This window comes from Vipera ursinii (assembly GCF_947247035.1).
Source record: "Vipera ursinii genome assembly, chromosome: 1".
Taxonomy (NCBI): domain Eukaryota; kingdom Metazoa; phylum Chordata; class Lepidosauria; order Squamata; family Viperidae; genus Vipera; species Vipera ursinii.
The window spans coordinates 29528353-29556068 of record NC_139512.1 but is presented as its reverse complement, the minus strand read 5'-3'; the positions used below and the strand labels follow the sequence as shown (position 1 = coordinate 29556068).

Below are 27716 nucleotides of genomic sequence, written 5' to 3'. Positions count from 1 at the left end.
ACACAAATATATGAATTGTCCGGTGTGACTACTGCCTGTTCGATAGCCTTCAAGATAGGCTGAAAACAGGAAATAAAGATTTGCCCCATGTTTGGGGCCTAGCAAGGTAATCTAAATAGTTAACATTTGATATATATATATATATATATATATATATATATATATATATATATATATATATATATATATATATATATATATATATATATATATATATGAGCAAATTCCAGATGTAATATATTATAAATTTAATGTTTTTGTTTTCGTACCATTAATGCACAGTTTTAGGAATATACAGATATTCAGCTACTTAGCTTTATAAATATGCTTATAAAAGTTATTACCCTATAATCTTACTAAAGTGTTTCAGGCAGACAACGGATGGATGGAGAATTCTCAATATAAAGGAGAAAGTACCAATATTCTCACTCACCTATACTGAATTCTGTTCACTGTCTGCAGATAATTCCTATCAGGCTTAGTTAGAAAATCAATTTGGTGTAATGGTGAAAGCATCAAGCTAGAACCAGGAGACTGAGAGTTCTAAGTTCACTTTAGGCAGAAAACCAGCTGGGTCACTTTGGACCAGTCACTTTCTCACAACCCTAGGAAGCAGGCAATGGCAAATCACTTCTAAAAAACTTTGCCAAGAAAACTGCAGGGACTTGTCTAGGCAGTTTTTGAGACTCAAACACAATTGTACAGAAGAAGAAAAAGTACTCAAATACAGTGTGATTTATACAGATCTGACACTATATATTATTCAAAGCCTTTCAAAATAAATGTTTTAACATGCCATGACACTTAATCTTGAAGTCCTTACCATAGTTCACATCTGGTAACAACCCACAGTATATGGCCATACATACTATGGTTCACTGACATCATGTGCATGTTTCTCCATTTTGTTTGCTGTGGCCCTCTTGTTTCACTTCTATCAGACTGAGGTTAAATTTCCCTAGATCTTTTCCCACAAGTTACAGCCAAGGCCTTTTTTTTAAAGCTGATCACTTTCCAGCTGGGACATGACTGGGCCAGCAATATGAAAGTTGGTATGGGGCCAAGCAACATGTATATCCAAACCACCATATTTGGTGTTTGATTAGCAATCGTACATTGGTTGCAGCATCATTCTTTTAACCGTTTCATTTTGTATTTTGCCATAGATTAAATCCTCTAATATTGCAGTGAGCAGAAGGAGCTGCAACCAAGACAACAATCAGATAAAAGAAATCAGAGTCTGAAACAGAGTTATAAATTGAATAAGCATCTCAAGTAAGACCTAGTTGTCACAAAAATAAAGGAAGGGAAGGGAAAGCACATTCAGAATTGCAAGATACTGTTATTGCGATTTTATAATAAAACTATTAGCATGCTTGACTTTGGTTTCCTAGGCTCTTCTATATTAAATGGCTGACACATATTCAGCACAAGCAGTGCATTTGGAAAACACTGAGTTTTTCAATCATCTTGAAGCAAAATCCAAATTGCAGCATACTGCAGCAATAATCAACAGAATGGTGTATTTGGGTAGGAATGCCTATGTGCTTTTTTTGCTAGAGGCATTAAGTTAGTGCTCCAAACAATATAACAGCTTGGTCAGTTCCACTGATGTTATCACCTGTAACAGTTAATTTCTATTACTGGACAAATGAATCAAAGTATTTAAATTGTTCCACTTGCTCTAGTAGAATTAAGATCTAAGTAACCAGAGTTCTGTTCCCCAGCTGTTTTGGATTCTAACTCCCTATAAGTCATAATATGCATGGGTAGTGGTCAGGAATTATAGTTGTAGATCACAATATATCGAGGCCACTAGGTTGCTTATCCCATAATTAAAATTTATTCAGGAAATATAGCTCAGCAACAGAGTTAATATTTTATAAAATATTCATAAATATATGAAATTTAAGATCACATAAAACACACAGTTCCCTCAAGGGTATTTATACTGCCGTTAACATATTTTAAATACAGTTTCAACCAAACCCCATTTACCACTAAATTTGACAATACAGAGGCTACACATCTAATTCTCCACAGGGAAAAAAGCTCTTATGTTAATGGCATAAAAAACTGCTTTATGATTCCTAGCACTGATTTCATGCATAATACAAGAAACGAGCACCAATCATGATCAATTCATATGTAAGAAATAAACTGTAAAATTAGGGTTTCTATGATGATACAGGTAGTTCTGTAACCAAACCTGGACTTATGTTCGTACGTTATGGTTGTTGTAGAACAGATCACCATGTGACTTAACTCGACTTTACGACTACATCCTGGTTCTGCTAGATGCAGTCATTTTAAGCAACCACATGGTTCATTAAATGGATGAATGAAAAGAACTGCCTGCTGAAAAGATGCAGGTAATTCCCCTCCATGCACAGAAGGGAACTGTAGCACTGAGCTGGGAAAAAAAGAAGCTTGGATCTTTGTAATGAAAACTTCTTTTCTCAGCCCAGGGCTGAGAGAGACTCTGCCCCAGCATTTTTGCTCTCAAAAAGGCTGGCAAAAAAAGTCCCTGAGAAGGAAATAATATGAAAGTAGGTAGTAAGGAAGAAGTTGATGAGATCCATGATTCTGGATATTCTAATCTTAGTGCATTTTGGTTAGGCCGGGTGTGTTGTGTAGTACAGCTGCCACGGATTCTTTCACTAGTTCCGGCTCTACAGATGTCAAGAGTGCTGCGGCATTGAATGAAACAATAATATCATCTTCTTCTATTATTGGGTTTTTGATTTCCTGGAGGCAATGTAATGGGGAGTTGATAGAACATTCGCTCCCCTCTGAAAGATATCCAAGCTTTTTTCTAAGATCTTTAGCTATATTGTGTATTGAGGTCCCTGGAAACCATATAATTGAAGAGGTACATGGGTTAAAATTCTTTGCAGCTTAGCAAATATACTATCAACTCCCCACTTTATCCTGGTCTCTTGACAGTAATAAAGGTTTGAAAATAAACTTTCTTTGTTACACTTGTTCTTCAACATGATTAATGAGGTAAGGAAAAGCCACAATTGTCAAACTGCTCCCTGGGCAACTGCAGACAGAGGAGGCTACCCTGACCAGTAACCAGATCTCAAAAAAGGAGGAAACTAAGCTGCCAGCTCCCACAGGACAAGGCTCACTTGTGGAGAGGAGAGCAGAGCAAAGGCATTCTCTGTGAGGCTTCTCATAAGAAAGGAACCCGCCCTTCCAAATGAGCAACACTGGGGTTGCCTCTGTTTAAGAAGAGCAGCAAGCTCAACCCTTTGGTTGACTGTTTGTTAACCTAGATTCTGTGTTCCTTGTCTTTTGTCTTGTAACTGTGACTCTGGACCTGGACCTGCTGACAACTCTACTATGATGCCTGGACCCTTAGATTTCGCTCGACTCTTGTACTCATGGTGGGGATTTGAACTCGCTCTCAAGACAAACTTACTGGACTTTGGAAAACTTGATTTCTCTTATTTCTATGTATTTTACCATGCACCTTTCCTTTGGCACTTACTATTTCTGTGAAAACATCGTAGTAAGGTTTGTAAATCTCTGGGTGTGAGAAAGAGATTTCATAGCCTGAAGCAGCACAGTATCATGTAAGGAGGGGGAAAAAATCAACATTTCAGAAAAATTATAATATGAATTAAAACTGCTAGTGGGTATGTTATGAGAATCAAACTGGAATACCTGGTAATTTCCAGCATAAAATGTGGACAGGAAAGAGGGAGGAATATCTTTTATGGTGTTAAATTACTGACCTCTAGACATAAGTTAAAGATTACTTTTTAATTATCTTCCCTTCAAATGTCTTTCTCCTTAATCAGTATGACAACATAAAGGTGAACTAAGACCTACAGAATGTAAAAAAACAGAAAAATCATGCAATCCAATTTCTAAAAGGAAAAAAAGCACCTGTTTACAGAAATTCTATCAGATGGAAGTACAGTATAAAAACACCTTGACTTACAACCACAATTAAGCTCAAAATTTCTGTTGCTAAGCAACAGTTGTTAAGTAAATTTTGTCCCATTTTATATTTCTTCCCAAAATTGTTAAGTGAATCACTGTAGCTGTTAGTAACATGGCTGTTAAGTGAATCTAGATTCTGCACTGACTTTGCTTTATCAGAAGATTGCAAAAGGTGATCACATGACCCCAGGACACTGCAGCTGTCATAAATATGAGCCAGTTGCCAAGTGGCTGAATTTTGATCATGTGACCATGGAATGCTGCAACAGTTGTAACTGTGAAAAGTGGTCATACGTTGCTTTTTTCAGTGTCATACCTTTGAACAGTCACTACACAAATGTTGTAAGTTGAGGACTACCTGTAATGCAACTAATAAATATAAGTGCATCCTTTCCCCAGGATATTGCTATTCTTACATAGGCATATTTGACAAAAAAAATTCAGAGTGCCACCTAAATGGTGACTTTTTGATATCTTTCAAATAGGTTAATCAAGCTGATTGGCCTGAAAAGACATCCCTATGAAAATGCCAGACCTCTGTGATATTACAATATCAACTAGGTTTGACAACTGAATAGATTTATTTTTTTCCAGCTGTGGTGTAATGAAAACAGGGGAGGGGGAGTGAGTTGTGCAACTGTAATGCTTGGCAGAGTAATTGAGTATCACGACTCACTCAGTGGCCTCATATAGATGTTAAAATTAGGAAAGGAAAAAACACCAAACCCTGTGACATCCCACATAGTAGGGCCAAAGGTGGGACCTCTCCTCCCCAATCATCACAAACCGGAATCACCAACTGGAATTGTCTGGGAAAGAAACTTATAACAAATTTGACAGCAATCATCTTTGCACCCATAGATGTATTTCTTGAGGAAGAGTATAAAGAAGTGACAGATAAACTATAGAAGAATTTATGGGTAGATAGGATGAAGTGGGAATACAAACCATAACTGATGGAGAAATATTGGAAAATGAAGAAATTAAGCATTATAAAATGGAGTTTAAAGTCAGAGTGGAAACAGAAATGATAAATCAAGAGATGAAAAGGGACTTGGGCAAAGACGTATTTTTGAATTTACAAAAGAAAGTTCCTAACTCCTTGAAACAATCTTTGAGATGGAAGACAGTAAGTCTGCATAGAGATTCAATCCTATGACAGCAACTTGATGGGACTAAAGATTAATATTTCAAAGCAAAAATAAAGAATTCAGAGTGAACTAGTTTGATCAGGGTTAAAATACAGAATATTGTTATAAAAATTTGGAAACCCTTTATGGATTTTTTGCAATATTAGGATAGAAATTACAACAATTTAGGTGTTTTGAATGGAGGCAAATGGATGTGGAAAGAAGTAAACCATATACAAGTGGTTCATGCTTAACAACAATAATTGAGAGCAGAATTTCCATCACTCAGCAATGAGATTTTAAAGCACAATGTCACATGACTGTATGGCTTAATGACCACAATCCTAGCAGTCCCATTTGCCATTGTTAAATGAGAATTACAGATTGTTAAGTGAGGACCTCCTTGTGACTTCAGTTTGCATTATCTTTTAGCACTGTAAAATTTTTTAATAAAAAGTATTGTTTTTTAAAAAATTAACTCCCATCAGCACTAGGATCTTCATACTGGATATAGCAAACTGCCATGCCAGCTACATGCATATCACATCCTCAACTATCTATGTATGTATCTAATAACTGTATCGTCCCTGTCCACAATGGGCACTAGAGGATTTGTCTTCATCCTTCAAAAAATGAATTGTTTCTAAACTATAACTTTTATGTGAAGGATACCCACTCTTCTTTAAGACCTTAATTCCCCATGACAACATAGGACTTATATCACTAGGAGTGGGATGCAAAGTTCTCATATTATGACCTTTTTAAAAAAAAATCAAATGCTAATAAGAAAAAAAATTACAAAGGTGTTTTCAGAGTTCCAATCATTGTTCACTTAGCCAAAGCGTGGGAAAAAATGAGGCTGCCAAATACATTGTGCACAGAAACCAAAAGGATGTCCTTACATGCCCCAACATTGTATATGGTAATAGAAAACATTTTCAGCACCTGCACAATCTACTAGCACACTGCTTTTATTGCTGGAAAAAAATTCTCAGAAACTGTCTGGCAGTGAGCCAGAAATGAGTTTGTTGCATGTTAAAAAGGCTACATTCCTTTCCCTCAAGTGAAAGAGATTACCAATCATGCACTGAGAAGACAGCTGCAGATTTACCCAAAAGAGGAGCCCAATTCTCAGAGCAGTCAGGGTCAACATTTTTTTTCTTTCAAATGCTTTTTTGAAGAAAAAGTTGTTCTTGTTTTTGTTGATTTATGGTGTGATGGTTTGGTGAATCAAAATTTGATTAAATCCAAATACCCCATTCAATAATGCCATGGATTGGGCGAGCAAAAGTTGATGAAGATGAGAGCGCCAAACAACAAGGCTCCAGGATTCATTCCGGTAGGTTAGAAGCCTTTGATGGGAATCCTGAGAAATATATTTTTGAAACAAAGGATCCTCTGTGAGGTTGCCTTTTCATGAGGATGCCCTAAATGGCAAGAGTAATATTTCAGTGTCTGAGTACAGAACAGAAAAACAGGAGACTTTCATACCACTAGGGAAAGATTCAAAGACTCAAAATCAAAGTTTACATTCTCCATAAACATCACTCAAAGAGTTCCACAAGAAAATTTCCAGTTCAACTAGAATTGTGTTAGTCCATAAAACTCCCAAATAATACCAATGTGTCCTAAAAATCTTCTTTATTTTCACAAATGATCGAAATCATAGGAAGTCAACTTTAACAGATATGAAACTAGAAGTAATCCATTCTGCTTCTGTCAATGATTGACATGCTTTAATATTTTTCTCTATTGTGTATGATTTTTAAAACCACTGCAATCATGTAACTTTCAGCAATTTACAATGGAAAACATAACACAGAAATACAATTAAGCAATCATAACAAATATTTAAAATTACCTTAAAACTGAAGCACATAAATAACTTCTAAAGTGCTATCTTCACTCGTTAAAAAGGCTCTCTGCAAGAACTCCATTTTAACCTGCTTCCAGAAGGCAAACAACCTCACCTCTGTTGATAAAAGCTATTCTACAACACAGGAGCCTTAATGGAGAAGCATCTACTCCCAACTTTGGCTCTTCTGATCATTTAATAGTGGAAGACTCCCAACAGTTTTTTAATGTGTGGATTGTACCAGACTTATTAATTCTAGTTGAAGGAGACAGTCCTGCAGGTAGTACCAAGTCATAAAATCAACAGTTTAAATTGCTCTTAAAACAACTGACAGCTAATGCAGGACTCACAGCATAGATGTAATAAATTCCAAGTGTCTAGCACCCATTAGCAAGTGGGTTGTTGCATTTTCTGTCAACTGTAGTTTCCAAATGGTATTTAAAAACAAGGTCACAAAAAACATGCTGTAGTAGTCCTACAGGTAGTGATGATTTATTGTTACTAGGTTCTTGCTTTGATTTTAATACAGATTCAGCAATACAAATTGAAATCTGCTTTTAAAAAAAAATCACAGAGGAGATGGTATGAAAAATGTACTTAATAAACATGGGTGTTGCTGAATTATTAATCAAAGGTTCCTCTCACAAGTAAAAGTAATTAAAGAAAAATATCTAGTTTTATGAGAGAAAAATCAAGCAAATTACCATATAGGTCTTATTAGAAATAGTTAATGAGAACATCAATGTTATATTAGAAAAGTAAGAGGCAATAGTCTGAACAATGTATCAGCAAAGGCGATTTACTGATATTAAATGCACAGTAAAATGAAATATTTGAAGCAAAATTATGAATTTTAAAGCTAGCATTCATTTTCTGTAATGAGATTTTATTTTAAATATAATGCATGGCATATTCAAAATAAAAAGTATGACAGTTTATTTAATAATTGCATATCAACAATGACTGGAATGTAATATAAAGCCACGGAATGGGATGGGATGGGATGAGATGGAATGGGATGCCTCTGAATCAGCCACATCTGATTTAAATACAAAAGCCTGACTTTCTGACTGCCTAGAGTCTAGGCCCTAGACAAATACCATCTGCTTACAGCTCTAGCTTCTCAAATGTAAGAAGAGAAAGGAACTGAAGAAAAATCCTCTCCAGCCTAAATTCAAGAACAAGTTTTTAGCTCCAACCTAACCCAACTGATTGCTTTTGTTCTTTTCTACAGCATATTGCATGTCACTGCAGAAAGTTTGCATAAGAAAATACTAAGCACATAGGGCCTTCTGAGCTTAAGAATAGAACCACGCATACCATTTTAGTTTATAGTGGACAAATGGTCTTTTATTCAAGCATTAACAGGTCAACACATACTCAGCTTCAGCACTACATTTCTAATGGGACAAACTGATGCCTTCTATGTCTTTTTTTTCACTTTCCATTCTTCCTATTCTTTACCACGCTGAATGAAGAATTAGTCCAAAACATCTGGAAGGCCTCAGACAGCCCACTCCACCACCTGGGAAAGACACTCTTATTGTGAAGCTAGTGAGTGCGGCTGCCCTCTGTCAATCTGTTGTTGAAACATTATTATTCTACTTGAATTCAAGAGATCAAGATTCATGACTCAGCTAAACTAGGTCTATACTGAACTGGAAAAAAATTGTTTCAGTCCTAGAATTAAAGTACATCTGACATTTAAAACAATTTATTTGCAAGCAATGAGGGCAGAGATGTCAAATATGCCTTGCTTTTCTCCTTGCATTAATTACTATTTGCTGGGGCCAACTATGGTTTTCAGTACACATTTCTTCCAACTCAATTCACAATTTAAAGGGAATTGCATAAGCCATGCTCTAAAAATATCTACTTCCTCTCTGATACACCCACCAAAATCATAGTGGATAAAATTTAGCTCTAGGATAGCTTTCTTTAGCAAGGCTAAATAAAAATAAGAATTACAAGTTACCATTTTGCAAAGTCTGTGCCCGCGACTCCTTTCCCAAGTTGACATGAAATCCTCCAACAGTTTGAGTTTTTCCTGCTGCTACAAGAAAAAAGAAAAGAAAAAGCTGTCAAATATAACATATTAATGGCACCATTTCAGTACATCTTGCCCAGACTCTCTTTTGCTAAGTAAGTATTTCAACCTATCAGACATCAATAGTCCTAGACTCTGAGGCTCCTCTTATGTGATTATGAACCTCAAGCTGCTGCTGCTTTTTTTTGGCATCTCTATCAGCCTCTAAAGTTCAAGTTCTCAATATATTTTTTGTAAGTAAGCTGCATATATTATTTACATATAATATGTATACAAAGGCAGCTCAAAAACAATTTCAAAGATTCATATTAGAGTTCTCAAAGGCATACTATGCACTAATTACTGTAATGTTCAAGGGTTTAACACCCTTCCAAAATGTAACCAACCCTGTTCTGTGCTCTCATATGACCTTAATTCTTCTCTTCTCTCAATGCCCTTGTCTCTACCACTTCTGATTTTGCTTTTATCAATCTTACTAATAGATCAGATTTATCAAGTCCAGCATTCCTATTTCTTGCACTGACCAATCAAGAGTGAGCTACATGCCTGATGGGAGAAAAAAGGGCAGTTGACATGGCTCAACCATCTTTTTGGTACGATACCATTAAGGAAACCAGCATTGTTAGGAGCAATCATGGCAGAAATAAGAAAATAACCAATTAGCTGTGGGTAACCAATTCTGAAAAACTGGGTCCAAAAACTACAATATTGCATTGAAGTAACGTACACTCTCAAGCACATATATTCATAGATCAAGGGTGTCAAACTCAATTTCATTGAGGGCCACATCAGCATTGCGTTTGCCCTCAGGGGGCTGGGTGGGTATGGCCAGGGTGGGCGTGGCCTACTGGGTGGGCGTGGCTAGAGTGCATATGGCCTACTGGGTGGGCGTGGCCAGCTCTACATCGTTCACATCAAAGGTGCCTATGGGGGCCTGGGCAGGAGTGGGACAGATCTGAGGGTCTGGCAGAAGGAGGGTCTCTGGGCCAGGACAAAGGCAGTGGGAGCCGTTCCCTCACTGTTTCCAGGATGGCTTCGCAGGCCACATGAAACCACTTCGCGGGCCAGATCCGGCCCCCGGGCCTTGTGTTTGACATGTCTGATTTAGCACATCTTGTCCTGGCTGTCAGTAGCTTGCAGGAAGCTTGGTCTTACAGATATTAGTATGAGAGCTTATTTTAAAAGTTGTACTGTTCTTGCATATCTTCTATCCAACACGCTTTCAATTCATGTCACAGAATTTCTCAGGGACCTGAACTAACGATTTCTATTAAGTCAATTTTATATACATATGCAACACATATATAACACCCCTCTTCCGGTCCCAAGAAGCCCCATTAAAAGGCAGGTGCTCAAATTTTTGAGCTAATAAAATCAACTTTACAGTATAAAAGGGGATCAATGCAGGCCTAATTCAGAAGTCAGCATTTTCACAATCACCAAATATCTTCTGCAGGATTTCAAGTAAGCCTTTACTGTTGTTATGAAGGTTATTAGGAGATTACTCCTGAGACATGATACAAGACTGACACCTGGAGGAAACCATAAGAGGCACAGTAAGAGTGCTAAGTATACATTATGGATTTTCACTAGCAATATTCCTCCATTTCAAGGCAAGCAACATTATACAGACCTTGGTAAAGAGTTTGAAGTAATATGAATAATAAAAACAGATACACAAAATACACTAAAGCTACAAGAGAAAAAAAGAAATGTAATCTTTCAAATCATCCTTGCTTCTATCATATCTATACACTATTTCACATTTTATTTTTTGTTAGACTTGTTAGACTTCTCACTGCTCTCATTTTTAAGAGTTAATAAACGTTATCTAGCCACAACTTTCTCCATCTTCCCCATTTGCTCTACTTTATGTATTTTAAAGTTCAATTCACACTTATTCTCTCCATATCACTAACAAAGTCTTTTGTAGTGAATTAACTTTTGTATCCATTTAACACTTAATCATGCCTGATCTGAATTTAACTGCATATTTTAAGTATTCCATTCCAAGTTCATCACTTTTTCTCTGAAATACTCAATTCTCATTTTCTTATAACTTATTTAATAAATTTATATGGTTACCCGTTCTAATAAGAACCTCTATATAACAAAGCAAGTAGAAGCAAACTACAAAAAGCCATTTTTACTTCCTTTGACAAATACTCATCCCTTGCAACAGGTATTCTTATTTCTATATTTCTATCCAAGTATTTTCATTGCATTTTGCTATCTTTAGTAAAATTTTGTCTATTTATTCCACGTTTTTGCCATTAACACATTACTTGCAAATATTCAGTCCATTTTCCTAATCAAGCACATTATTAAATTAATTTTCAGATCATCATATATCCTCTTTGCATTATATAATCTGTTCAATATTTGCTAAAAAAATCATCTGGGTTCATAGCTAATAACAAAGCATGCTCTGTTACAACAGTACACGCACATTCATGCTCCCAATCAACATACATCTGTCATCACATGGTTTTTTTATACATTTGTCCATCAACACAGTAAACAAGCAAGGAAAAATCACACTTATTTATCTTGCTCTTAAGCCAATGTTAAAAAACTATGTGAGCATTCCACTTATTTTCTCACATGCTTTACTTTCATCAAATACCATTCATGCATTCAATAACCAAACTCTATTTCCATATTTGTGCAAAATTCCATTGTTCAAAGGGTGAAGAGCCCCTGTGAAGTCAGAAGCAGCACGGGCAGCCGCTTAGTGTCCACTGCAGCCGATGTGTCCCAGTAGCAGCAGGGCCAGCAGGTTAGGGAAGGAGGAGGCAAGGACGTGCCGAGCAGTGGCGTAGCGTGGGTTGTCAGCACCCAGGGCAAGGCAAGTAATTTGCGCCCCCTAACCCGTGGATTTTAGCACTCGAGTCTCTTCCACTAGATTAGTTAAAGAAACCCTTACCCCCTAAGCATATGTATTGTTTGTTATGAAAATACTGATGTAATTAAAGTAAAATGCATCTAATGCGCCCCCCCAGATGTTGCGCCCAGTGCGACCGGCCCCCCCTGCACCCCCCACGCTACACCACTGGTGCCGAGGGTTTGATTTGTTGCGGCCGCAGGCAAGCAAGACGGTGGGACGGAGAGGGCGGGGCCGGCAGTAGTAGCGTTCCCACTCCCGTCAGCCCCCGTGCTCTCTGCCTCCTGTACATGAAAAAAAATAAGACATGCCCCCAAAATAAGACCTAGAGCCTCTTTGGGAAGCCAAAAAAAATATAAGATCAGGTCTTATTTTCGGGGAAAATGCTAGAGGAAAATCCCTTTTTGATTACAAAATCTCCAACACCTCTTAGTTACATATTGTATGTGAAATTCTTATAGGAATTATATCACTGGCATTCCTGCACTGAAGCAGGTAAAAATTCTCCAGATCTTCATAAATTTGTTGTGTTATTCTATCAGACTCGTTTCAACTGTTTACCTTAATCTGACTCCCAAACATATTTCAAGCCTGGTATTCTAAGTCTACCTCTGTTTACTTCCAATGCATGAGTAAATTTTCATGTTATGTCTTTAGATAATACAAAACAGTCATTCATTCTCAAAATTAGGCAGTTGCTGGTTAACTCCATTTTTGTTAACTTTCTACAGAAGCACAATAACAGCATTCTTCCAATTATCCTGCATAGATGTATTTTTGCATAAATTATTCAGTGTTGATGCCTCCCAACTCTAACCCTCTCTGGGTGACTCACAATAATAAAAAGCAACATAGAAACAACAAATTAAAATATTGCACATAGGAGCAAATTACAAAAAAATAATTAAAGAATTCACACAATCACACCAAAACCAAACCAGAAGCATACTGGAATATTTCTCCAGGTATGCTATCAACACATATAGTTGCATTTTTCAACATTCCCACAGCATTTATGACTTCATCAGCCTTTTCTTGGCCCCATGCATGTATAGCATTGATTTCAATTCTAATCTTCAACGTATCACTATTATTCTGATACAAATTTCTAAAATATCCTTTCTAGCATTCCCAGGTTTTATTTTTAATAGTATTTAATCTGCTGGTTCCCCTAATTCAGAACAAATTTTATCTCCACACAATGTCTCTGTATTTTCTGTCATTTTTTTATATATATATATACAAATTTTATTGATTTTCTGATATTACATTCACATATTTGAAAAGCAACGTGGTAGATGGGTAGTAGTAATTCAATTACATACAGATATCATTAGTACAGATTACAAATTGCTACCATAAATATTTCTTTTTTCCCTTCATATATACTGTCTATTTGTAAATTAAAAGACAAGTTTTATCCTATCCATCACATAGAAAATAACTTTTTTACATATATCCAATTTTTAGTTTACACATATTCTAATTGTTTTAACATACAATCTTTTAGACAAGCAATGACCTAATAGATTTTTCAATTTTAATTTCCACTAACATTTAGATTTAACATTTGATATTTATCATTCCCAAGATTTTTAGTATACTCCCAATTCATCTATCACCATTCCTCACAAAATCTAATATTCAAAATACACATCCTGTTTACTTAACTTCTCACCCTCTATGTCAACAAGTTAAGGATACAATATGATATCCTTCCTTTTTGCTAATTTTCAGTTGTTTTTTAAGTAGTAGTCAAAATTTCTTTTTATTTCAATATTTAATGCTTCCTCTCTTCCTCTTTGTATCTGCTATCTCTTGCTTAAACTGATAATTTTCATTTTTAACATTCCATATAGACCTATTTATTACTTTCAACAATAACTTTTTAGCTTATCTACATTATTCACCTTTACATGACCTTTATGCACAAATCAATATTCAAATTAGCTATTAATATTTATACTGATAAATTTTAATGACCAAAAAATTTTCTTTATCTCAGTTCATAACAATATCTTGTGTTTAACATACACATCTTATCTATTTAAGTACATTCTGTTTCAGATTTCAATAAGGTGGTCAAAACTCCATTTTTCTTGAGTCTTATTCTAGCTTTTTTCCTTTGCCAAATCAACTTCCATGTCCTTGTTTTTGGGTCATCGAACCAATCTCCTTGTAATATCATGTATATTAATTGATATTGGCAAAACCATCCAATCGCCATTTTTTTGAGAGGACTTATAGTTCTAGTGGGTCGTCTCTTTATTCTTCCATATCGACGTAGTTGTTCTGAATTGTTTGTCTTCTCATCCAACTGTTCTTTTTCTAGATCCTCTAGTTCCTTGAGTTGTATAAGAAACCATTTCCTTTTTCCAGGTTGTCAATATCTTTTCTGGATTTTCAAATATCAGTATTTGTTTAATAGTAGAGTCTTCTGTCATGGTACTTGAATGTTTCATTTTTTCTATTGTATTTAGTATAGATGGTTCTTTAATTGTGGTCAAAGTTTGGGCTTTCATATCTGGGCTGTCTTCTTGTTCCTTCACATAGCCTCTTAGTATTTCATTGGTTGTGGTAAGAATTTGGATTAGTGTTTTCAACATAGCAAGAGTTTGTTGATCTTCATCTATAAATAAATTTTGTTCCTGGTCTTCTTCTATGTTGTTATTTTAAACTAAAGGCTTTACACTTAGAAAATCCAAAAGACAGATTTTTTTTCTAGGTAGGGAACACAAAGCCTTTCACAGCTGTTGCTTCAAAGTTCTCAAGGTTATGTATCTTACCTATTTCCCTGGGCAGTCAGCCAGGCCCCTTTTAAAGTTTCCCTTTGAGTCCCAAAGTTGTCTTAATCTTTTCAGTTTTTCTTTCTTTTTTTCATAAGAAAGAATCCAGATTTCCAACAGAAGTAGACAATGAACAATAGGAAATAAAAACTATTCAATCCACATGCTTTGAGAAATAAAGTTCCAATTGGGATTCAGTTACTTTTTCAACAGTTAAAACGCCCCTGGGTGTTTAGTCGCAGCTCTTTCTGGAGGGAGGGCTGAAATCCCCCTTCCCTCACCACAGGGGGGAAAATGCTTAGCAGCTTAAGGAGGTATAGAAAGTAATTAAGGCTGTAAAAGAGGTAGATCTCACCCAGTATCTTCTGCACTGCTTTAAGAGTTGTCTGGTGGAAAATGTGACTTCGGCTGTTCACAGCCTAGGGATGAGCCATAATGGCCGGTCCTTTCGTCTGCCAGTTTGGAGGGATGACCAGGTCCAACAGGAGAGTTGCGGCTCTCCCACGTTCCAGCAAGCGCCCCTCCTTGCTGGTCGCCTCTTCAGGGAGACTTTCGGCCCTTTTCAGGGGCCCTCAGCAATGCGAAACTGGATGGGGAAGAGAGAGCAAGTCTCCCAGCCATCCACAGCGGCTGCCTGACAAACCGGAAGTCCGCATTTTCTGTCACTTTTAAACACATTCCTCATTCTCTTTAGCTACACTTTTTGCCATTTTTTCTCTATATGCACATATTTTTCTACCAATCATTCTCTTACACCCATTTTCCCAATCTACCACCTCTTTTACTTTGACCTCATAACCAATGTACGAGAACACTGCTATTAATGTATGATACCTAGCGATTTACATCGCTTTTAAAACTAACTTTGTAAAACTGCAAGGAAGTAATTTAAATTCTGAATAAAAATGCATAAACAAAACAATAATCAGTCATTTTTCTGTTTCATCAGAAAAATCAATTTGCCGGATTAAGCCACTGTAGAGTGTCAGATGTGGTTTGTCAAGTTTTCCTAGAAACAAATATTTAGAGCAGAGATGCTATGCAGACAAATGTTTAAAAACTGGTCCTAAATTAGGAGGGATACCCAATGTGATACTCATATGCAGCGCTCTCCCCAAACCCAAGAAATGGCACATTTTTAATTTTTTTTCTTAACCAAATTAAGGATAGGAAAGAAAGAAAATTTGCCTTTTGGAAGCAAACAATTCCTAGTCCCACTATTAATGTTTGTTCAATGAGGCTGTCGGCAGGCCCAGAGGAAGAGAGAGGCTTTTGGAGGAGTTGGTGGTGGCTGCAGCGTGCTCCAGGGGCAAAAAGAAGCAAGGCCTCTTTAAGGAAAAGGTGGAAGAGTCAGCATCAGAAAAAGGAAAGAAGGCAAGGTTGTCAGAATACAAGCGAATTTGAGGGCTAATCCACATGGAGCCCCATTTCCATCTGTCCTGTTTGCCATCGTTCACTCCCTAGAGACTAAAATGGACAATGTGAAATTTGAGCGGGCCACGAACAAGGAGTATATATCAGAGGTGGTGACCCTTTGAGAGCTGTATGCAACGAAATTTCATTTTGATGTATGCCGATTGTTGTACATTCAAAGTGACAATAAAGTTATCATTATCATTATCATTCAATGCTTGAAAAATCACTGTTTGGATTTTCAAGTATTTTAAGGGTGGAAACTAAAGTGGTTTTCCTCCCATATGCTTCTGATTCCCATGCCCATTCTTAATACTGCTCAAAATAAGCCAAAAAAATTATTTATTATTCCCCCACATTATTCCCATATTCCAATACATTTGGAAGATCAGGAAGCTGAATTGCAATCTTTAATTCTACCAATAATACTTATTTCTACTTACAATATATTGTGGGGAACTTTCTGTCCAAATACATTGCTGTTGAGCACAGAACAATATGTGAAATACTAACAGTTATCGTAACAAGATATTAATATTACACTTTGCTTTATAACAGCTAGCAAAGATGTGATTTTTCCTGACTGAGGTAAAGAAACACTAGATTTTCCTGAGCAACTTTTTTTCATTCAAATCATCTCCACTTCATTTTGAAACATTGCCCATATGTGTCAAAATTTGCCTATAGTAGACTCCAGAAATCAGTACAAATAATTTGTGCTCTTATTAAAGTTTCACCTGCTTATCCTAGGTTGTAACCACAGTGACATCCATTAACAATTCAAACAATCAATGCCAGCTAATGATGATAGCTGTGCAAATTACATACATAAAAATAAATGAGCAACTTAATCTAAAATTGCAAACAGACACAGGAATAAAATTTCTATTTTCTTACAATAAAGAAGTGTGATAATCATTTCTAGCCTTCTCACATTTGGAGACTTAGACTGGACAACAACAAAAAAAACATTTAAGAAGACATTAGCAATTGACTTCCATACTGTTGCCAAGAAAAATAGATGTAATCACTATAAGTTAAGTTCATCTGGAAAATATCTTTATCTTAATAATGATAAATTATTTTATTTATTTATATACTATGTTTTGAAATGGTACACACTCAAATATTTGGAGAAGACACAAAAACAGTTTTGGAATTTACCAAGCAGTAGGAAATTAAAATGAAGTAGCTTTAATTATGAGAACTACCGTATATAGATTGGTCTATAATCAATTACTGAGGGTTTTGTCCCTTACACCCACCCATATAGGGGTGACATGATAGCAGTATTCCAGTATTTGAGGGGCTGCCACAAAGAAGAGGGGATCAAATTATTCTCCAAAGCACCAGAGGCCAGGACAAGAAACAGTGGTTGGAAACTGATCAACGAGTGAATCAACCTGGAATTAAGGAGAAACTTCCTGACACTGAGGACAATTAACCAGTGGAACACCTTGCCTCCAAAAATCATGGGTGCTCCATCACTGGAGGTTTTTAAGAAGAGACTAGACAGTCACTTGTCTGAGATGGTATAGGTCAGACATGTCAAACACAAGGCCCGGGGGCCGGATCCGGCCCGCAAAGTGGTTTCATGTGGCCCGCGAAGCCATCCTGGAAACAGTGAGGGAACGGCCCCCACTGCCTTGGCCCTGGCCCAGAGACCCTCCTTCGGCCAGAGACCCTCAGATCTGTCCCACTCCTGCCCAGGCCCCCAAAACACCCTTGATGCCAACGATGTAGAGCTGGCCACGCCCACCCAGTAGGCCATATGCACTCTAGCTACGCCCACCCAGTAGGCCACGCCCACCCTGGCCATACCCACCCGGCCCCTTGAGGGCAACCGCAATGCTGATGCGGCCCTCAATGAAATTGAGTTTGACACACCTGGTATAGGTTCTCCTGCTTGAACAGAGGGCTGGACTAGAAGATCTCCAAGGTCCCTTCCAGATTCTATTCTATTCTATACTATTCCATTCCATTCCATTCCATTCCATTCTATATATAAATACACAAACAGTGCTAGCTTACAGAAGTCAGCCTGGAACTCTAAAAAAACAATATCATATGGGAAAGATTATTTTTTTTCAATAAAAGTGATTCCAAATATGCCATAAAATTATTATTATTAATAATAACAACAATAATAAAGTTGGAAGGGACCTTGGAGGTCATCTAGTCCAGCCCCCTGCTCAGGCAGGAAACCCTATACCAGTGATGGCGAGCCTTTTAGAGACCGAGTGCCCAAACAGCAACACAAAACCCACTTATGTATCGTCAGGTGCCGGGTGGGCATGGCCCATTGAGTGGGCATGGCCCATTGGGTGGGCATGGCTGCGGTGGTAATTGCAGACTGGGTGAGACTAAAAAGTTTGTTCAACCAATTCCAACTTTGCAAATCTTTTTTCCCCCGCGAGATTGAATTGATTGATTGATTGAACCTTTTTTTTGCACACGGTGGTGGAGCCCTAAAGCAAAAAGGGTTTATAAAACCCAGCTGAAGGCATAGGACTGGGGCAATGGCATGCGTGCCCACAGAGAGGGCTCTGCGTGCCACGTGTTCACCACCACAGCCCTATACAATTTCGGACAAATGGCTGTCCAGTCTCTTCTTAAAAACTTCCAGTGTTGGAGCATTCACCACTTCTGGAGGCAGGTTGTTCCACTGGTTATTTGTTCTGTCAGGAAGTTTCTCCTTACTTCTAGGTTGCTTCTCTCCTTGATTAGTTTCCATCCGTTGCTTCTTGTCCTGCCTTCAGGTGCTTTGGAAAATAGCTTGACTCCCTCCTCTTTGTGGAAGCCCCTGAGATATTGGAACACTGCTATCATGTCCCCCCTCATCCTTCTCTTCGTTAAACTAGACATACCCAATTCCAGCAACCGTTCCTTATATGTTTTAGCCTCCAGTCCCCTAATCATCTTTGTTGCTCTTCTCTGTACTCTTTCTAGAGCCTCAACATCTTTTTTACATCATGGTGACCAAAACCGGATGCAGTATTCCAACTGGTTATTTGTTCTGTCAGGAAGTTTCTCCTTACTTCTAGGTTGCTTCTCTCCTTGATTAGTTTCCATCCGTTGCTTCTTGTCCTGCCTTCAGGTGCTTTGGAAAATAGCTTGACTCCCTCCTCTTTGTGGCAGCCCCTGAGATATTGGAACACTGCTATCATGTCCCCCCTCATCCTTCTCTTCGTTAAACTAGACATACCCAATTCCAGCAACCGTTCCTTATATGTTTTAGCCTCCAGTCCCCTAATCATCTTTGTTGCTCTTCTCTGTACTCTTTCTAGAGCCTCAACATCTTTTTTACATCGTGGTGACCAAAACCGGATGCAGTATTCCAACTGTGGCCTTACCAAGGCATTGTAAAATGGTAATACTTCACGTGATCTTGATTCTATCCCTCTGTTAATGCAGCCCAGCACTGTGTTGGCTTTTTTTTTGCAGCTGCAGCACACTGCTGGCTCATATTTAAGTGATTGTCCACTAGGACTCCGAGATCCCTCTCACATTTACTACTTTTGAGCAAGGTACCCGTCTATACTATACCTGTACATTTGGTTTTTCTTGCCTAAATGTAGAACCTTACTTTTTTCATCATTGAATTTCATTCATTCATTCATTCATTCATTCATTCATTCATTCATTCATTTATTATGAGACTAGTATGCCTCCCTATCTCCCGAATGACTCAGGGCGGCTAACAATAAAATACCAATGAATACAAATATTAAAAAAGAATTAAATTGTGTCAAAGTCCCACCAAAACCAATAAAAACATTTAAAATCATAATTAAAAACCCCATTATCATCAGTCCAGTCCATTTTGTTAGATAGCACCCAGTGTTCAAGTCTGTCCAGATCCTCTTGTATCTTAAGCCTGTGTTCTGGAGTGTTGGCTATTCCTGCCAGCTTGGTATCGTCTGCAAATATGATGAGTTCCCCATCTATCCCCTCATCCAAATCGTTGATGAAGATGTTGAAGAGCACTGGGCCCAGAACAGAGCCCTGGGGTACCCCACTACACACTTCCCTCCATGTAGATGCGGTTCCATTGAGGACCACACGCTGAGTACGGCCAGTCAGCCAGCTACAAATCCATCTGGTGGTGATGCCGTCTAAAACACATTTTTCTATCTTATCGAGTAGTAGGTTGTGATCAGCCTTCCATCCTTCCGAGGTAGGTAAAATGAGGACCCAGATTGTTGGGGGCAATAACCTGACTTTGTAATAATGCCGCTTGGGGGCCCCGAAAGCCCTAATAAGCAGGCACATACATAGAATGAAGGCTATTGCTAAGCACATTGATTTGTGCTTAGATTGTAAGCCGCCCTGAGTCCTCGGAGAAGGGCAGGATATAAATGGGATTAAAATAAAAAAAATAAAAAATATATACTTTATCAAATGCCTTACTGAAGTCCAAGTAAATTATATCCACAGCATACCTCTGATCCACTAATTTTGTCACTTGGTCAAAGAATACAATAAGATTTGTCTGGCATGATCTGTTTTTGACAAACCCATGTTGGCTTTTAGTAATGACTTTGTTTGCCTAGGTGTTCACTGATTCATTGTTTGATTATCTTTTCCAGAATCTTCCCAGGTATTGAGGTCAGGCTGATAGATCTGTAATTTCCTGGATCCATTTTTTTTTCCTTTTTTGAAGATGAGAACTACATCAGCTCTTTTCCAGTCCTCTGTTAGTTCCCCAGTGCTCCAGGATCTTTGATAAATATAGTTCAGTGGTTCTGAGATCACATCTGCCAGTTCCTTGAGAACCTTGGGGTGTAATCCATCTGGGCCTGGTGATTTGAACTCGTCTAGGCTGGACAGGTAACAGAGTGAGTGCCTTTTACTCGTCCCAGCCTCTGCCAACCTAGCAGTTCGAAAGCACGTAAAAATGCAAGTAGAAAAATAGGGACCACTACAGTGGGAAGGTAACAGCGTTCCATGCGCCTTTGGCATTTAGTCATGCCGGCTACATGACCACGGAGACGTCCTCGGACAAGCACTGGTTCTTCGGCTTTGAAACGAAGATGAGCACCAGTCCCTAGAGTTGGAAATGACTAGCACGCATGTGTGGGGGAACCTTTACCTTTAGGCTGGACAGGTGCTCACTTACCATTTTCCTGCCTATCTTAACATGTATCTATTCTGTTTTTTTATGGCACTATTTTTGATAGGTTCGTCTGTTTTTTCCCTTTGTGTAAAGACAGATGCAAAAAACGAGTTAAATAGTTCTGCTTTCTCCCTATTGCTTGTCACCTTCTTGCCACTTTCACCCACTAATAGACCAATTATTTCCTTTACTTTTTTCTTGTTTTTTACATTTTGAAAGAAGCTTTTTTGTTATTTTTGACTTTGGTTGCAAGCCTTAGTTCATTATGAGCCTTAGCTTTCCTCACTTCATCTTTGCAGGCACGGGCTATTTGCTGATATTCTGACTTAGTTATGTGCCCCTCTTTCCACCTTCTATACTTGTCCTTTTTATCTTTCAATTTATCAGAGAGTTCTTTACGCAGCCATGCTGGTTTCTTTTGAGAGCTGTTATTTTTCCTCTTTCTTGGTATTGTGCTACACTGGGCTTTTATTATTTCACTTTTCAAAATTTCCCAAGCTTCTTAAGTTGTTTTCCTCTTGAGGATTCTCATCCATGGAATCCTTCCCAAGCCTTCTCTAAGTTTATTGAAATTAGCTCTCTTGAAGTCCAAGACTGTAGTTTGACTGTGTTCTATTGCTTATGCTTCCATAATGGTGAATTCCAATATTGCATGATCACTACCTCCCAAGATTTCTGTGGCTTCAACACCTTCTATCATTTCATCTCTGTGAGAATTAGATCCAAAATGGCTAATCCCCTAGTTCCCTTCTCTACTTTTAGGGATGGCTAATCCCCTAGTTCCCTTCTCTACTCTCTAATTAGAGTTGGAGAGCTGAATCTATCTAATCCAAGCAAAAACTACTACTTCTCTGAGCACATCCCACACAGCCGTGTTGCTAAACCATGGCAACTCTAGACACGTGGACTTCAACTCCCAGAACATCTCTGCCAGTTGCTGGCTAGGGAACTCTGGGAGTTGAAATCCACTCTTTTTAAGAGTTACCAAGGTTGAGAAACACTGCTATATAGGAAGGACTTTGGGGAGGGGGAAAAAAACCTCTTTCCCTTCTCTAAAATTATACTCCTTGCCTTTGTCATAGCAAAGGGAAAGCACTGGTACAATAAATGCAAGTAATTCTAAATGGAAGCAGCTGCAAGTAATAAGCTCTCTAATAGCCAGTTCTGGCTATTCATGGGAAAGGTGCAAGGCAACTACGGTAAATCAGAACCAGCACACATCCATATAAGTGGGAGCACCTATAATTCTGTATCTTGCTATGAGAAAGAACTTCACTTGAGGAACCACAAATCACAACATCCCCATCCAGCATCAAATAATATTATTAAATGATGCACCTTGAGAATCGGGAGACAGGAGAAAAAAGGTGTGTTGAAAATGGGAAAAATGGGATCAGCAGAAAATGATCTACTGCACTAATACAAATTAGTTATAAAGAGTAATTGACACACTACAACAACATCAATTAACAATTAGCACCAGAAGAGCAAGAACCAGAACTTTCTGTCTCTCTCAACACCCAAAGCAGTAAAAGGGGAAGTAAAGAAAAAGAACTAGAGTAATAATCAAGCATCTTGAAGCTCCCAGGCAACAAAGCAAAGAGCATCTCCCCACAGTTAATAACATTCTGAAGTTGGGGGGAAAAGACAATAATGAATCAATGTACATCTTCACTTATCAGGGTTTGGGGAACACATATCTGCTAAATAATACAAGGATCATTAGAATTTTTTATATTTTATAAAAAATTACATTTTTATACATGCATATTTAATAATTATTTTTCATATCATCTAAACCAGACATGTCAAACTCGCGACATCATGTGACATCGCGCAACGTATTGGGACGATTTTGCTATTGCCGGCAATGGGATGGGCGTGGCTTCCAGATGACACATCTGAGCAATTGCACTTAAGCTAGCACTTAACTAGAAGGTACAACTAGTTTTCTACTAAATCAAGAATCCAATTAACATAATTATTTCCCTTCATTACTGAATGTGAATTATCTAAAAACCTCATTTACCACATTGAAGAGGGCACACTCACTGCCCCAATCCTATTTTTTAACAACTTGGTTAACAACCATGGTGTTCATGCTTACAACCTCTATGTTAACTTAATAACCACTATAAAAAACATAAAATCAGCAGACTCCATTACGGTTGTAACTCAAATACTACTTGTAGGCCAATCACAATATATTTCATTAATTTTTTTTCAAAGAAAATGTTTCTGTACTTAGGAATGTTCAAAGATCAATGATTGAAGAAGTGTTTAGAAGAAAATGGCAACTGATTTGAATATTCAATGCAATCCAAATATTAAATTGTGTGTGGGGTCTGACTATTGGCAAATCCTGTACATATTGCATTGGAGGCTGAAAGAAATGCAGCTTTCATCAAATATAATGCATTGGAAAAAAGGAAGATATCATCCTTTCCCTCCTTTGTATTTATGATGTCTCCTTTTATTTTGATTTATTCAAAGTATTTATACACCAATTTGTCACTGATCCCTTCAAAACCAAGGTGCAGACTTTAAAACATATACTACCAAATAGACAAAATACAAGAAAACTCATAAGAATAATGTAATAATAATTATGAGCAATTTAATCACACCATTATGAACTATCTAATGTAGCTTCTAAATTTTTCCATAATACATGGTTAATTTCTAAAGGGTAAGCACTCCAAAACTGGTGTAACAGAAAAGGCTTCCCAGCTTAGCTCAAATGAGTTTCTACTGCATGTGGTAGACACAAGGCACCCTTTGATAATGAATGCAATTGTTGAGCATTTCTGTATAATGGAAATATTCCTTCAAAGTGGTTCCAAATTGTCTATATCAAAATCTTAACTGTTATCTAGAAGCAAATTCACAGCGAGTGCATTTCTTTTATGGTGCTGCCTTCCCTTGCTGCTGACATTTGGGTCTCTGGTGTCACATTTTTTTTCCAGGGAAATAAAATTCCATCAGAGCCTCATATTTCATGAACCCAGAATCCCCTTACTTGTGGGAGCCTTGTCTTTCCAGATGCAGCTCACTTATGCATCAAGTTACTGGTCAATGTTCAGCAAAACATCCTAGTTCAGATGTGTCAGAGAAATACTGTATAGCTGAGACATCAGCCTATTGATATCTCTGTTCCTAAACTCCAAATGATTCCTTTCATATTCAGGATTAGATCCAAACTAGAATTCCAGGGATGTTTATATAATAATATCTGGAATTTACAATGCTCAATTTGTCTAAAACTGTAGCCTAGACCCAATAGGTGTTTTTCTTTCCATTAACTTAATTCACTAAAGTTTGTAGTCATTTAGATATGCAACATGTGAAACTAGAAAAAAATGTTCAGTGCCAAAGAAACTACCCTCTGCCATGCAACTTCAGCTGCTGTAATTCATGTATGCAGGTAAAAGAGTTATGTGGATAAGCCATAACTGTATTTTATTTCATTTCTCGGCTAAGTTAATGTCACAAACTACACATCTTACAGGCTACTACATTCTTCCAAAATCTACTACAAAATTAGTAGGCAGAAAGAAAGGAATGAAAGCCAAATGGAGCAAGAAGGCACCCATAATTATTAGGACAAAGATTAGGAAAAGGGCAGATCTCATGTCAAGAAGACAGATATACTAATAGAAAAATCTACTTTCCATCTACAATAACAGAGGTGGGCATCTGCAAATAAATATTTCCCTTCCACTCCATTCTGAAGCAGGGCTTATTCTTCGGAGACTATTTCTTATGGGACAAGGTAGCCCCTTTCCCAGATTTGGTATAACAAGCCAGAGAAAGAGCTCAAAGAAGGAAGTTTGAGGGAAACCGGAATTAGAGAGAGCTGTCAAAGAACTGACCCGCTGTAAATACTGTGGCCAGAGAATTACGGTGGGATAAATGTACCTTCTTTGTCAGACGTAAATGGTTGCAGAAGTTACAAGGCAGCCGTCCTAATCAGTAGCACATAAATTGTCTTTTTACAGTATAACAGCCGATTTTGTCATTGCACTGCTTTGCTTTTAAACTAAGCAAATTCTGTGCAAGGCACAGGAGGAGGAAGCAGATGAACTGCGATTCTCCCCCGTCACCCACGTGCAATTTCACTGCTCTCGGGAGCAACATCACGGCCGGCCGCAACAGAGGCAGCAGCATCGGGCCGCTCCTCCTTCGGCTGCCCCCCCAAGCGAAGCCCTGCCCAGATTCCCGACTCCCGATGCACACACAACACACACACACACACACACACACACACACAGGCTCGCACCGTCGAGGGAGACGAACTGCCCGACTGCCGAGGAGCCTCCGCCGCTGTTCTCCACGAACTGCACTTCCGAGACGATGATGTTGTCTTCCAGCACCGAACCGCATCCGGTGCAGACGGCATCGCCCCGGGCTGAGTCCACCTCGATGTCGGAGCCGCCACAGGCCGCGCACACCCGCCCGCCCGACATCTTGACGGGGCCGCAGCGGCTACGGGCAGGCGCGACTTCCCCGCAGCGGCCCGAGCCACTCGCCTCGCTCAGCAATGCCGGCTAGTTTCTCGCGCTCTTCCTCCTCCACGCAGGCCTGGCTCAGCCGCCCATTCGCTGCCGGAGGAGGAGGAGCCGCAGCCCCCCAAAGTACCGCCCTTTCTCGCGAGGCCTGCCGGCCACTTCGAACCTCCACCTCCCGCGGCAGTGTATCCCGGTTCGCCTCCTGGGTGGTTGGGCATTTCCCCGAAGGTGTTTAGGCTCCCGGACGTTGCAATTCATAAGAGTTTGTGCCGCTACTACTTGCTCATTAGCCTTTAGGATGCCTCTCCCCCACCCCCTACGGGTGATTTGGCGGCAGGAGGCTGGCTGACTTATGGAGAGTTCGATAGTTCGCCCTCTGATTTGTCCTTTGGTCCGAGGGCCGAGACGACCGACGAATCTCCTCATTTACTATGAGGGTCAGTTCAGTAAAGCCAGAACACAGAGCCTTGACTAGGGCAGGGGTCGGCAACCTCGGCTCTTTTATGACTCGTGGACTTCAACTCCCAGAATTCCTGAGCCAGCTATGCTGGCTCAGGAATTCTGGGAGTTGAAGTCCACGAGTCATAAAAGAGCCGAGGTTGCCGACCCCTGGACTAGGGAAAGGGTCAGTTTCTTTAATCAGTGATCACCTGAACTTGTATGCAGAGAAGATTAAGACATGGATATATGTCCTGTGTAGCCATCCTTCTTAGCATTCCTATTGACATTAATATTGCAAGGCTAGAACTAAGAGACCTAGAACTAAGGAGAAACTTCCTGACAGAACAATTAATCAGTGGAACAATCTGCCTCCAGAAGCGGTGAATGCTCCAACACTGGAAGTTTTTAAGAAGAGACTGAACAGCCATTTGTCTGAAATGGTAGGTTTCCTGCCTGAGCAGGGGATTGGACTAGAGATGACCTCCAAGGTCCCTTCCAACTTTTTTATTACTGTTGTTGTTGTTGTTGTTGTTGTTGTTGTTATAATATAACTTATTCATTAAACATGAAACTCAGTCAACTGAACACTCAAATTATTTTTTTATTTTTTATTATGATGATTCTATAATATGTATAACATGGTCAAGGTTTGAAGTTTGAATGGCTTCTAAACCTTAGCAACTTTGAGATGGAGACTACAAGTCCCAGAATTCTCCAGGCAGCAGCAAGAATTCTGGGAGTTGTAGTCCACACATTTTTTTAAAGTTGCCAAGTTTGAAATACAGTACACGCTGCTGTATTTTTTTTATTGAAAAGTTTTAACATACAGTTTATCTTTAACAGTCCCCCCTCCCCCTCCCCTCTCCCTCCCTCCCTACCCCTCCCCCCCTCCCCCCCCACTTCCCAGAGCTAAATACAAGGTATAAGGGGGGAAAAACAATCATAAACAACCATATACTAACAACCATAAACTCTAAAATCTATCACTCTCTAGCTTATATAGGATAATGCAAACCTTAATAATATTAAATATATATAGAGAAGAAAAAAGAAAAGAAAGAAAGAAAGAAAAAGAGAAGGAAGACTTATTCAAATGCTACATGAAACTTCTTAACCCTATATTTGTTCTGGATATACTCAATCCATTTTCTCCATTCCATAATATAACGTTCTTGCGAGTGATCTTTCAAATAAGCCGAAATCTTTGCCATCTCTGCCAGGTCGGAAACCTTTAGAGTCCATTCTTCTATGGTCGGCAATTCCTCTTTCTTCCAATACTGACCAATTAAAAGTCTTGCTGCCGTAATTAAATTCAACATCAACTTAGTGTCCACAACTGTAGCATCTGTGATTATTCCCAACAAGAAAAGTTGCGGACAAAACTTTATCCTTTGCTTGAAAATCTTCTGCATATTCCACCAAATTTTTATCCAGAAGGCCTTAACCTTTTTACAAGTCCACCATACATGAAAATATGTTGCGTCTTCATCACCACACCTCCAACATTTTGGTTGATAATTCGGATACATACTTGCAAGCTTTTTAGGATCTAAATGCCATCTATAAAACATTTTATAAAAGT

At 38.5% G+C, this 27716-nt stretch overlaps 1 protein-coding gene across 6 annotated transcripts in view; it reads right to left on the bottom strand.

The window, feature by feature from the left end:
- BRF1 (BRF1 general transcription factor IIIB subunit) overlaps positions 1–25773 on the bottom strand; it is a 224397-nt gene extending 198624 nt beyond the window's left edge. For 5 of the 6 annotated variants that reach the window (XM_083351085.1, XM_083351089.1, XM_083351087.1 and 2 more), the window contains exons 1-2: positions 25465–25773; positions 8915–8992 (exon numbers count right to left, since the gene is read on the bottom strand). In XM_083351085.1, coding sequence (XP_083207211.1) covers positions 8915–8992; positions 25465–25651 — 265 coding nt within the window. In that variant the 5' untranslated portion in view covers positions 25652–25773. The remainder of the gene's footprint in view (positions 1–8914; positions 8993–25464) is intronic. The other variant, XM_083351086.1, reaches the window with a different exon arrangement.
- Between the last annotated feature and the right edge of the window lie 1943 nt (positions 25774–27716).